Source organism: Brachycentrus maculatus, unplaced genomic scaffold (assembly GCF_059751285.1).
Source record: "Brachycentrus maculatus isolate JH-2025_06_01 unplaced genomic scaffold, ASM5975128v1 h1tg000115l, whole genome shotgun sequence".
Classification (NCBI taxonomy): Eukaryota; Metazoa; Arthropoda; class Insecta; order Trichoptera; family Brachycentridae; genus Brachycentrus; species Brachycentrus maculatus.
Genome location: NW_028280868.1, coordinates 1740156 through 1752943, shown reverse-complemented (window position 1 = coordinate 1752943; position 12788 = coordinate 1740156). Strand labels below are relative to the sequence as shown.

The 12788-nt window shown below is 33.2% G+C and overlaps 2 protein-coding genes across 2 annotated transcripts; one reads left to right on the top strand and one right to left on the bottom strand.

The window, feature by feature from the left end:
- Nucleotides 1–708: 708 nt before the first annotated feature.
- LOC148309937 (uncharacterized) lies at nucleotides 709–4553 on the bottom strand. Its single transcript, XM_088259296.1, has 3 exons — nucleotides 4172–4553; nucleotides 2157–2342; nucleotides 709–1863 (listed from the first exon to the last, which is right to left on the bottom strand). The coding sequence occupies exons 1-3, from the start codon at nucleotides 4373–4375 to the stop codon at nucleotides 1414–1416; spliced, it is 840 nt and encodes a 279-aa protein (XP_088115422.1). The 5' UTR covers nucleotides 4376–4553; the 3' UTR covers nucleotides 709–1413.
- Nucleotides 4554–5237: 684 nt separating this feature from the next.
- Nucleotides 5238–12183, top strand: LOC148309936 (uncharacterized). Its single transcript, XM_088259274.1, has 6 exons — nucleotides 5238–5412; nucleotides 6856–7016; nucleotides 7259–7395; nucleotides 7480–9313; nucleotides 9402–9587; nucleotides 10320–12183. The coding sequence occupies exons 1-6, from the start codon at nucleotides 5376–5378 to the stop codon at nucleotides 10560–10562; spliced, it is 2598 nt and encodes an 865-aa protein (XP_088115400.1). The 5' UTR covers nucleotides 5238–5375; the 3' UTR covers nucleotides 10563–12183.
- Nucleotides 12184–12788: the final 605 nt, after the last annotated feature.

Below are 12788 nucleotides of genomic sequence, written 5' to 3'. Positions count from 1 at the left end.
CCATGCTGCCCATTCTTGATATTCGGGAAGAGGTAAAAAAAATGTTGAGACTTCGTTTGGGTTTAGGTCGGGACTACAGAGAACGGCCCAGCAATTTGACGTTTTGTTATTCTAAAATTCAATTGTCTTGCGAGCTGTATGCCAACTTGCATTTTCTTGGTGGAGGATGTTTCTTTGTTGGTTTTTAGAAACTCTTAGATGACTTCCAGCAAACAGATTATTGTTTCCCAATCGGCATAAACAATTCTTCAATTTTGCACAGGAATTGTTGGTACATAACCTACTTTTGAGACTTATGTCGCTACCGTCTTTTTGGACAAACTTCGAGAACGAATTAATATTATAAACTTGGAATACCCAAAAGACTATCAAAAGTTTATTTTTGGGTTCATGAGTAAATTTAAAATTTACCATCATCACTGAAGATGCTGTACACATTTTTAGAGATTTCTGCGTTGAAACAGTCAGGAGTTTTTTTAACATCAATAGACTCTAGCTTCTTTCTTTTCTTCGGTCAACAGATGCGGTATTCAAAGAGAATAAAAATTTTTTAGTAGTGAGAAACAATTCTTCATGTTTTTTTTTTCAATTGGGTGAAAAAATAGATTTTTGAGAAACAAAAAACATTATAATAAATAAATAATTTATAATAATAAATAATTGATAAACAAGAAATTATACTAAATAGAATTGAAACAAAAATTCTTGGAAGCAAGTTTAATTTATTAATGCATTATTATTATTTACTTAAAATGAAATTATAATGACTAGTAACTATATAAAGATATTTATAAAAATTTAAAAACTTACACATGTACAATGAGAAATAAATAAAGTCACCCAGACTGTCTGATCCTGCGATGAAACAAAAATTCTAGTGATGAAATGAATACATATAAATTAAATACACAACAAAAGTATTTCAATTATTTCATATTTGAACTGTTATTTTGTGCTCAATTTATTGAAAAACTTTATTTTCCTTTATATACTAAAATAACAAATATATAGATTTTGCCGCATTTATTTTATTTGACCAGTGACCGGGTCCTTGCCCAAAAAATATTGCCTTGCTACTTTTAACTATTAAAATAACAAATTCTTATGTATTTAAGAACAGTGTCCATAGCTGGTTGCTCTCATTGGTAGAGACAAAGTATTGTATAATCAGGGATTGGTTAGACACCGGGTTTGATGTTTATAGTTATTCATGTTCTATTATATAATGAAAGTATTGTAAGTACTTATTAACATATAACTGCATATTTCAGCCGAATATGGCTTGGCCTAAAGAGCTGAAATACACATTATAACAATGATGTTAAAAAACAATATAAATAAATAAAGGAAGACTTAAATTTAGACTAAGATGTATAGAAAAGAATAATATATATATTTTTAAATAAACAGATATTATTTATTTGACTCTTCCTTAACAGAATTTAATTTCAGAGCAGCGGGATTATGACCATTTTGTAGAACCGCCGTAAAATTATTGATGGCATCTGCCAACCTCGTGTTGGTCAGGGCCACTTCGCTTAGAACATTAGAAATCTCACCGCTACTAATCTGTTTGGTTACTAGACTGTTAATGGCCGTGGCCACCGAGCAATTAGACCTGGCCACTTCACTCAGTGAGCGCACGAGCGCCTCGTTGCTTCGAATTTGTTTCTTGACCAGAGCGGAGTGGTGGGTGATGATGTCGTTTATGGCAGCCACCTTCTTGCGACTGGCATCGTTCTCCGATGTGGATGACGGCGGATGGACGGGGCGGAGAGGCGGAGAGTCGGGTTCGTCCACCTCACCGGCTCCGGATACAGCGGGATCCTGATGGCTCACGGGCGGTGGAACTACGGAGGGCATCTACGGGTTCAACACACAACTTTTATTATCAAATCAATCCATTCTCCAAGACACCGTATAAGTATGCCACTTTAAGAAATTTCTGTAAATATTGTAAAATACGGGTAGGGATCAAAAATTTAATCTTGAAATATTTTCAACTCCAGAAATAATTTACATTTCAGTTTACTTATTTAAAATGGTAAAACAAGTAGAAATGACACTGTATAGAATGAGGCAATCATACATTATTATCAGATTTTTTAAAGATATGTGCGATAATCAGAAATCATTTAATTACAAAGCAATGTTACATTTGTTTTTGAGAATCCCGGTTCTAGTAAGGCCGGAAGTCCCGAGACGACACAGGGATCCAGCAGCGCCAGGAGCCGCTCTTCGGAGCCAGTCAGGGCCGGCCGCGTCGGTGCACCGGCACCACCACCCGCGTACAATGCCTCCCTGGCCTTTTGCTCAACATTTGCTTTAAAATGCCAAAGTGCCTGAAATCAATACAAAAATTTTATAAATTTGTCAACCCTTGAAACTTGCTACGTTTTAGGAATAATTTTACTTATCCACAATAAATTGATATATGTACAGTAGAATCCCTTCTCATCAGCCTTTAGCTAGTCTGCTACTCTGGTACATTTGACCATCAACAAAAATCCATAGCCGACTTTTTTCAAAGTAGTTTTTTTTTTACTATAGGCTACCTTTAATTTTAAATATATGTATGTATGATTTTCAATAAAGAAGAGTATTTCTCAAATTGGGTGATGATCGCCCCCTTGTGGGCGTTCTAGAAGACTTTTACATGGCATAAGAAGCCCAAAGAGAGAGATAGAAGTACTAAGAAGTAAGATATATATTTTTATTTCTTCCCTCTTTCTATGATGGGACATTCTGGTCATTTTATTTTCCCCTTTGACGAGAAACTTTGATAGGGGGGTGCCAGACTAAAAAAGTTTGGGAACCTGTGATGTAGAGAATATTACATTATCATTTTTGATTTGAGAGATTGTTTATTTTACTGCAAATCTGTATTTTTCTGTATTTTCTGATAATCCAACCTTTTCGACCATACCCCAGTCCCAAAGGTGACGGATTAGAGCATTGTTCCACAAACTTTGTGCCGCGGCACACTGGTGTACCGTGGTTATTATTTGTTGTGCCGCGGAAAAAAGTCTAGTTTTGTGAAAATAACACAATTGCTCCAAATTTTGATTGCCTGTTCTCAGTTAATTAGGCTCACATTTCGCATAAAACATAATATGCTAAATATATTACTAATATGGTAAATATACACCTCTGAAATTTCTTAATTTGGTAGGTGTACCTTGAATAGAAAAAGTTTGAGGAACACTGGATTAAAGAAGTTCTACTTTATATGCAACTACATTAAACATGACAATGAATTTTCCGAACTATTTTATGGTCTTCCTAGCAAGATAACTTTAAGATTTTTATTGTTATCTCACAAAGATGAAGCCTCTACTACGGCGGGAATATAGAAATTTGGCAGTGACCCTTTTATACACCATTCTAGCCCTGATGGTCAACCACAACCACATCTCTCAAATTCCAGGAAGTTATGCATAACTCATAAGTGACCAAACACATTTATTCCAGACAAAATTGCACAAGTGCCATCTATGGTTATAGTTTATAAGTTTATTTCTTTACAAATTATTTTACATAATAGGAAATACCTGAAAACATGATTTGCATTTATATTGCAATTTTTATTCAAACCAGTTATTATTATTGTCAATGTAGTGTCAATATTTAATTTTTTGTTCACAAATGCTGGTTTTGCTTCAAAAAGACTTATTTGTATGAAGATTTTTATTGTACTCTCAACATAAATAAAGATGTCTATTGGGATGGGAATATTGAAGACAAACATCTTCATCTATTTTAATAAAAATCTTCTTAAAATATACGTAATTCCTAAGCGAAGCAAATCCAGCATTAGTGAACAAACCGTAGAAGCAGACACATTTATAACGAAACGTAACTAACTAACCATCACGCCCTTTATCCGCAGGGGTAGGCAGAGAGAATCAAACGCCACACCACTCTGTCTTTCCAAACATTCTTCGCCTCTTCTACATTCATGCATCTCCTCATACATACCCGACGATTATTACGACTCTTGACCCGGCCGCATTCAAGTATTTAACATACATTGTGCCAGGTTTTCCGAAACGTAATAAGTATTAAATTGTTTCTTACTGCTGCAACGAGCAATTTGAACATCCGGTAACATTTTATAATATTTTTATACAATTCATAATAAATACATATTTAAAGTGAAATGGAAGCTTACAGCTTTCCACTCCCGCGCTGATTTTGTTGGCCCTACACCATCATTGAGAGCCCGCGTTATGACATCCCACTTCTCTTTGGAAGCTCTCGGTGCACAGGAACGTGAGACAATGCTGGCGAGCACCAAGTCCCGATTTTGCTCGGCGAATTCGACCAGCATTGCCTCTTGCCGCTTAGACATCCGCGCACAAGGAGAAATACTCATATTCAGCGATATTATCAATAAGAACAATGCACAATATGCGAATAGACGACTTCTTCTTTTTAAATTATGGCTTTTCACCCTTCAAAAACGTTCTGATTGATCAGCCAAATGTCATGCGATGTTACTACATGGCCATGTCAAAACGATATTAGATGTTCGTTTGACGTTTAATCTTTAAATCAACCAATCAATAGCTAAGTAGGAGTCATAGACAACAGAAACATTTTTTTAGAAATGAATTGGTAGGTATTTAGTTTTTTTTATAGGTACCTACATATTTTTACACTGACCAAAACAAATTTCCAAAGAGGCTGAAAAAAATCGACACTAAAAATGGCCGATCTGACAGATATCTTTTCTACTTCATAAAGCTTGACAGATGAGTTCTGTGATTTTGCAAGAAAGGAAGCAACAATAAAAGCAAATTAAATTGGATGTTTTTTTTCAAAAAAGTGTGAGAATTTTATTTCGTACCAACGAACTGGTGAAGTAGATTTTTTTTTAAATTCATTCATTTTATCTAGAGATTGTTAATTTTGTAAACGAATTTAAATTTCATTTATTAAATACATTTACAATTTATTTTATGTATATAGGCTTGACCCTAACCCTATAATGTCTATTTTATTTTAGTTCATTTCACTCCGATTCTTTTCGAGTGTCTCTCGGAACGGAACCCCGGTTAGTATTCCACCTGAGTAATAATACTTTATACCGATTTAGAAATAATAATTTAAAAATCCGAAAGAAATAGCCAGTAAGAAACGTTGGCTGAACACTGGCTTATACCTACTAAATGTGACGACAGACTTATAGTCTATGGTTATAACCGTTACGCAATTCAAATAGTTCGTTGAGATTTATCTATGAAACCGTTAGACGATAGAAGATATTGCGCGAAAATTCACGGTTTTAGTTTAGCTAGCTTATGTGTTAGGATTAGTGTAGCCCAATTATTTTAAGTAAATTAGAGATTTTTGCGTTATAAAAATCCAGTAAAATGTTTTCAAAATCAAAGAGATTCAACACCCAAGCAGGTATTTTTTAAATATTTATTAGTTGCCTTAGAAAATTCATCTTGCCTATTATGTACAAGGATTTATACCATATTTAGTTTATATATCTTAAAAATGATAGTGGATGTGAAATAATTCATAATATTATTAAAGTTACAGATAGTTCATAATAAGTTATTTAAGATGATCCATAAAAACGATACAAAAGATACAACAATACAATAGATACAATGGATTCGAATTCTCATACCAATCAAGATTTGTCACATAGCTCATTTATTTGTCTTATACGTCTGTCATATTTCCTAAATATGACACCATTATTTTATTTATTTTATTGGCATTTACTTTGTGGTAAGACACGTTAAAATGATTAAGGAAACACTTGTTTTATACCACTTGAGTTTATTAATGATACTAGTTTCGGAAGCTAAACTTCATTCATTCAAACCCTTATCCTCACCCCAATGGTGCATAGGGCACTGCATCATACAAACGCAGTGTTATCTTGATCGTAAACACGTGAAGGAAAGGTGATCAGCCCACCGCTTCAGGTACCAGTCCGGAGTGAAAAAAACACTCATATTTATTTGACCCCCTGGGAATCGAAACCGGGACCTCCAGAACGGTAGCTGAGCGTGCTGACCATTACACTACGGAGGCGGACATTAATAAACTCAAGTGGTATAAAAATAACTGTTTCCTTAATCATTTTATGTCTCCATTAAATCCCATAAATCTTTATGTCCTATTGCTTCAACAATTTTTGCCATTTGCCATACCCTTTTGCACCTTCTGTTTCCAATTTAAATCTTTCTTTTTAAAAAATTGGACATACCCACTCTAAATGAAGGACATCTTGTGATGATGTCATCACATTCACAAGTAGGGTTTTATCTTATTTTAAAACGGAAGAGGTATTCCCGAAATTCTCCATGACCTGTAATTTTTTTTTAAAAAGTCAATATTTTTAATATCACAATTTCTCATTTTAATAACAGGAGTAGCGGGTTTCCTTCTCGATCTAAATAATCTCAAAAATATGTCCTTCCACATTTTGGAATTACGACTAGCATATCTATTTTCCATCTTCATGGAAAGTATTTTAATCTTAAGGTGGGGACTGACCATTTTAGTCATTTGGTCATAACGTAACACGTTACAATGCGAGCATTCGTATAGTCAGCACAGCAAGCCGAGCCCCATCCGAAGTCGGATGCCCGCCGCGAATGTTACGCTACGACGAAATGTGGAGGTCAGTCCCCACCTATAAACAAGCATTATACATATCTTTTAAAGGTTTTGAATCATTTATATACATATGCAAGCATATATCCGTTGTAAAATTGTCATAACCAGTCTGTTTATTATAACTAATAGCGGGTAATATAAATTTAGATGCCTTTTCGTAACTATTTCATATTTTTAAAATGTGTTCCTGAATCATTATTGTATTATTTCCAGTGGGTTGCGGTGCTGATGCGGTGTATAATCCGAAAGATTTGGTAAAACCGATTGGAGGAGTGATTCCTAAAGTTGATCGTTTTGTAGAAATCACATCCACTGAATCCGTTAAATCCGATAGCGAATCTGTACACAGCGACAAGTCAACAATATTTCGCACGGTAATGAATTGACTTGTTATTAATAATGATTAATTCCTGAAGTATTCTTAGAAATAAAAATAAAAACTTACATGTGAATTTGGACGTGTAGAGAGATAAATGAATAAGTGTTGCTAGATTTAGAAACTGAAGGAGGGGATGGAAACACAATTTATGCAACAACAACAAAATACATAATTGCACCATATTCCCAATAGCTTCCGTCTCTTTATTACAGTTGCTTGTTTTATATTTTATTTTAGCCAAAAGCTGTGAAACGAATTCCTGGTAATAATTCTACATCAAAAAAGCAACCTGCATTGAAATTTGGTCCTATTAGATCAATTTCCACGGATAGCTTTACAAAAGATATTCTTAACTCTAAAAACGTAGAAATCAGGTTTGTATATTTTTTTAGAATATGATTTAATTGTATTTGCATTTTTAGCTCGTATTTACATTCTAACAGTGTTTATTATTACAGGAACAAGAATGAAACTATTTCAGAATATGAACAACAATTGAAGGAACTGAAGGATCTTGTAGAACATTTATCTGCTGAGATAACGACATACAAAGTGCAGATCGATGAAACTAACAAAAATAATTTAAGATGCAACTGTAACGAGTTGAAGGAAGATTTAGCTCTGGTTAAAAGTCACCATTCCTTGGCTCTAGAAGCCAATGAAAGTATTCGCCACGAATATAAAATGGAAACTGACGCCCTTAAGTCCAAACACGAAGAAGAACTTGCGTCAATTGAAAATCGTCACAAAAATACTATCGATACACTCAAGCAACAACATCGTTCTGTCCTCAATACGGTGACACTGGAATACGAGAGCAAATTATCAGACATGAACGAGGACTTCGCCGCTCAAATTAAGCACATCGAAGAGGATTCTGCTGAAAAACTTAAAATCTGCGATATTCAGTTTGAAGAACGTTTCCAAGAAATGACGGCCTATAACGAAACTGTCCTAAAACAAGAACGTCAGAAGATGTTAAACGATATTCAGAAATATCAGGAACTGACCGAAAATGAAATTATGAAATCGGAAATTCAAATTGAAGAGTTCAAGAAGAGCCACAGCGCTATCTATGAAAATGTGAAGGAACTCTCCAATAAGATTATATCCCTAGAATCCACCATCTCTTCCAAGGAAAATCAACTGAGAGAAGTACATGCCAAACTACAGATCAGTGAAAATAAATTAAACGAAAATAAATTACAATATATCAATGAAATAGAACATATAATAATGGAAAAAGACATGATTAACAAAGAAAAAAATAAATTCTCTCTTACTTTAGAATCTACCCGCAAGACTGTCGACGTATTGGGCATGAGATTGCGGCATTCCGATGAAGATGTAGAAAAACTCAAAACGGACATTGACAAACTTAATACTGCTAAAAATGCCGCGGAAGATGAACTAGATCGAGTCAAAAATGAATTTAAGAACTTCAAATCGGAATATAACGAGCTTTTACTTTCCATCATAAGCTCTAAAACTATTTTGGACGAAAGTCATAAAACTATTCTGGAAAATAATACTCAATTTAAAGAAACATTAGCCACGATGGAAGCAGAGTTTGTCGGAGATATCGAAAAAGTAAAAGGCGAACTGGAAATGGACATCAGTATGTTCAAACAACACGCCTTGAAGCAGGTGAAAGAATTGGAAAATAAATTGGTCTCGGAGCGTAACAAGTTTGAAAATATGAAATCAAATTGTGACAAAGCGTACGAAACGATTAAGGATTGCCAGAATATCATGTTCGATGCGGAATGCCAAATGGAAAATAAAGATCAGGAACTGAACGAACTGGCGACCGAGAATGATCGCCTCCACGGAACTCTCGCCGCTTTGGATCAAGAAAAAAGAGAATTGCAAGTTTTAATAGATGAATTCAGATATTTAATGGAGGAAAAGGACCGAAAACTGAATGAATTCGATAAACAATTATGTTTAAGCCGCGGGGAGACACTCTGCTTGGAGGAACGTCTGGGGAAAGTAGCTCACTTCATCGAAGCTACAGAATTCATTATCAAAGAAAAAGACAAGGAAATCACTAAATTGAATGAAAGTATTAATATATTAAACACCAATAATGATGAAATCACAGCTTTACAAAATGAACTACATCATTCTAAAGACTTAAACTGCAAGTTAGAACTGGAAAACTCCGAGATCTCGTACAAATATACGGAACTGCAAACTATGTGTGATTATTTGAAAATCCAAATCGATAACCTTCACAAATCCGAGGAAACTAAACAACTAAATGAAACAATCTCATCTCTACAAAAAAAGGTACATAATCCAGAAAAAAAATCTTTTTTTTTTTATTTCTTAATGACTAATTTTGCGATTTCTCATAATCTCTTTGTTGTATGCGTAGGTATTGGAATTTGAGGCTCACTTGGAAATGTGCGATGAGGAATTACTTCGAGTGCAATGTAAAAATCTAGAGGCGGATTTACAAGACATGACACTAAAATACACCAATCTCTTGGGACATCAGAATAATATGCAGAAAATCAAACATGTAGTGGATTTAAAATCGGAAAATTCAGCATTGAAAGAAGTAAGATTAATGATTATTTTAAGAATAGAATCGATATTTTTAAAATTTATTATAGTGACACCTATCGGAGCAAAACAATAAATTAGATATTTAAGATGTGTTTTTTTTTTATATAAAGTTGAAGATAACCGAAATACACAAAAATGTGCACACCGTCGCAAAACAAGGTTAATTAAACAAATATGCGCATCAATTATAGCTGTACCCGGCCTACGCTTTGCTGTGGCTCAGTCTAGTTTAGTGGAAAAGAAAGCATATGTTTCTAATATGTTTGATTTCACAATCCTTGTGAAGCTATGAAAATATTTTTTTTAAACTATGAAATAATGCAATCAAAAACATTGAAAATGCAAGTGACAGCGGTGTCAAGAAGTGCGTTGCCCACCATGAGCAATTTTTATTATTGCGTGTGTTTCTGTTACGTTCAACGGATGACACTGCCATTGCGGTTAAAAATCAAATACGTTTTTAAGTATCACAGTTTTATAAAAAGAGGCACATGTGATGAATGTTACGCATTCATAGATTTGGCGTTTAATTTGTAGAACTCCATTTTAATTTATATATTAAATGTTAAATCAAACACTGATTTTTTTAAACTTAGATTTAAAAAAATCAATGTTTGATTTTACATTTAAAACAAAGAACAAATGTTACGTTTTTATTTTATTTTTCAACTCTGTTTAACCTTTGCTTATAAAATAGAAATCACATGATAACATTATGTTTCAGGAAAAAGAAAAGTTGACCTTCACAATACAGAAACAAGAATCCATTATTAAGAAGCTGAAAAAGGATATGGCCGATTTCACTGGACCGAGATCACCCATCTCATCGAGAAAACAGAAACATAGTATGTCCACTCCTCGGGGGAAAGAAAATATCACAAGTCCTATGGGAAAGTCCCCTAAATTTATGAGCAGCCCCAAACCAGCTGACAAGCCCCTGACACCTTTAAGAGATCTCAATCGTTAATATTAATTTTTATTTAAAAAAATCTAATGCACCTTTTTTATTGTTACAAGTATTTTTATTAAAAGTATATAAACACATTAACTAACAAAAGCCGACTAGTCGGTTTTTCGCTGCCAACTGTAAACGACCAAACACCGATTAGTCGGTTTTCTACCCTACGTAATAATAATAATAATAATAATTTGGATAATTTGTATAGCGCCATTTTCGTAAAATACTACCTCAAGGGCGCTTATAAAGACATGGATAATAATAATAATAATAGGATGATAATGATAATGATATACAAAAAATAAATGTATTAAAACGTCGTCAATCGGTACTGAAAATATTTCTCACAATTATGTACATCAATATATCGATTTCAAATTTTAACTTTTCATTGAAGAAGGATATTTACTAGGAACTAAAAATTTTAAAAATAAATTTGCATAATTATTTGTCATCAAGTTACACGTTAAAGACAATATTTTTGTCTTTAACGTGTAAATTGATTTTTTCCAGTACGTAGGGTAGAAAAACCGACTAATCGGTGTTTGGTCGTTTACGGTTGGTAGCAAAAAGCCGACTAGTCGGCTTTTGGTAGTTAATATAATAAAAATCATAATAATCAAAAGATTGGTACGGAAATTATGAATGTATTTGTTAATTGCTTGTATTTTTTGCTATTAGTACAAATTTGCTTAGTTTTTAAGGTAAGTCTTTCAAAAATTCATTGGCAATTAAATTATTAAGTGAATATTTGTAAGAAATAAAACACTTTCTTTTTTTACATTGTATTGATATTAAGTTTTATGAATTGGCTGTCGTTATTTTATTTATTTATTTTATAATTATTGGAATGTGTTACATGTTATTAAGTTATTGGTAGCTTAGAAATTATTTAAATATCTAATTTCACCTGACATTTGAACTTAAGTAATATTTTAGATTTTAATTGGATATTTAAAAAAATCCGCCTCCGTAGGGTCAGCACGCTCGGCTACCGTTCTGGAGGTCCCGGGTTTGATTCCCAGGAGGGGTCAAATAAATACATGTGATTTTTTCATTTTAATATTTATTCAATATTACCCTGGACTGGTACCTGAAGCGGAGGGCTGAACACCATTCCTTTGTGTGTTAATGATCAAGTAACACTGTGTTTATATGATGCAGTGCCCTATGCACTATTGGGGTGCGGATAAGGGTTAGAAGATTTTTAAAAGTACTAAACAGTTTTTAACGTTGATCGTAATTATATACTTACACCAAAATTTATACAAACTGTTTTGTTTAATTTACTTTTTCTTGTAAAACATATTTGTAAGTGAAGCCAAAGGTTATTTTTTTATGCATATTTGTAACATTGTTGTGGAATGAAATGAAAGAAATATTTTGAAAAAATAGTTTTAGATTGAATGTCCGTCACGTCTACGAGTCATCACCATGTTATTTATTAAGTTTTGAAATTGAATCAAATAGGATTTTAAAATTGAAATGTTTTTTCCAAATTCGTCCTTTATTACATTTTAAGATATCCAAGTATAATCCGTTTTAAAGTCTGTCTGAAAAAAATCATTTTTAAATGTTCAATTTTAATGTTAAGTATAATCATTCTGCATGTTTATGTTTTTTGATTAAAATTGTGTGTTTCAATAAAGATATAAAATTTCAAAGATGTTATTATTTTCAAATGTATTTATTTTGTCCCTTCACAAAATCAGTTTTATAAACAAGGATGATTTAAAGTTGTCAATATTTAATAGTTAGATAAAATATAGCGGAACAAATAAAAGAAAATTTTATGCAAATGGAATAACTACATTATAAGAATAGAATTAGTTAAACGATTAATTGAAGAAAGAAAGCACCTACTCGCGAATGGATCGGTCACGTGTTGAGACAAGAGGATTTCCTGCACATATAATAGAGGAGACGATCGAGGGCATAAATCCATAGGACGCCCACGCCGCCAATACCTAAGCGACTTATACGAGGACATGGGCTGCTCGACATATTAGGAGCTGAAAAGGGTTTCGGAAAATAGACTAGAATGGCGAAGGAGATGTCATCTTTATTAAATGAAATAACTTTGTTATAACCACTTTTTTATTAATACAATTAAACCTACCGGTTTCAACAAGAACCTTGTCATCATCAGGGTTTATATTAATTCAAAAACATTATAATACTCTCACCAAAAAACTTCCACACACTCCATAAAAAACATAAATTTTTACGGAGTGT

Excerpts from the sequence above, each read along its gene's own strand:
- LOC148309937 (XM_088259296.1), bottom strand. The coding sequence starts at position 4,375 with ATGAGTATTTCTCCTTGTGCGCGGATGTCTAAGCGGCAAGAGGCAATG. Across the intron at positions 2,343-4,171 it reads CAGCGCGGGAGTGGAAAGCT|GCACTTTGGCATTTTAAAGC; the intron begins GTAAGCTTCCAT and ends TATTGATTTCAG. Across the intron at positions 1,864-2,156 it reads CGGGATTCTCAAAAACAAAT|ATGCCCTCCGTAGTTCCACC; the intron begins GTAACATTGCTT and ends TTGAACCCGTAG.
- LOC148309936 (XM_088259274.1), top strand. The coding sequence starts at position 5,376 with ATGTTTTCAAAATCAAAGAGATTCAACACCCAAGCAG. Across the intron at positions 7,396-7,479 it reads TCTAAAAACGTAGAAATCAG|GAACAAGAATGAAACTATTT; the intron begins GTTTGTATATTT and ends TTATTATTACAG. Across the intron at positions 9,588-10,319 it reads AAAATTCAGCATTGAAAGAA|GAAAAAGAAAAGTTGACCTT; the intron begins GTAAGATTAATG and ends ATTATGTTTCAG.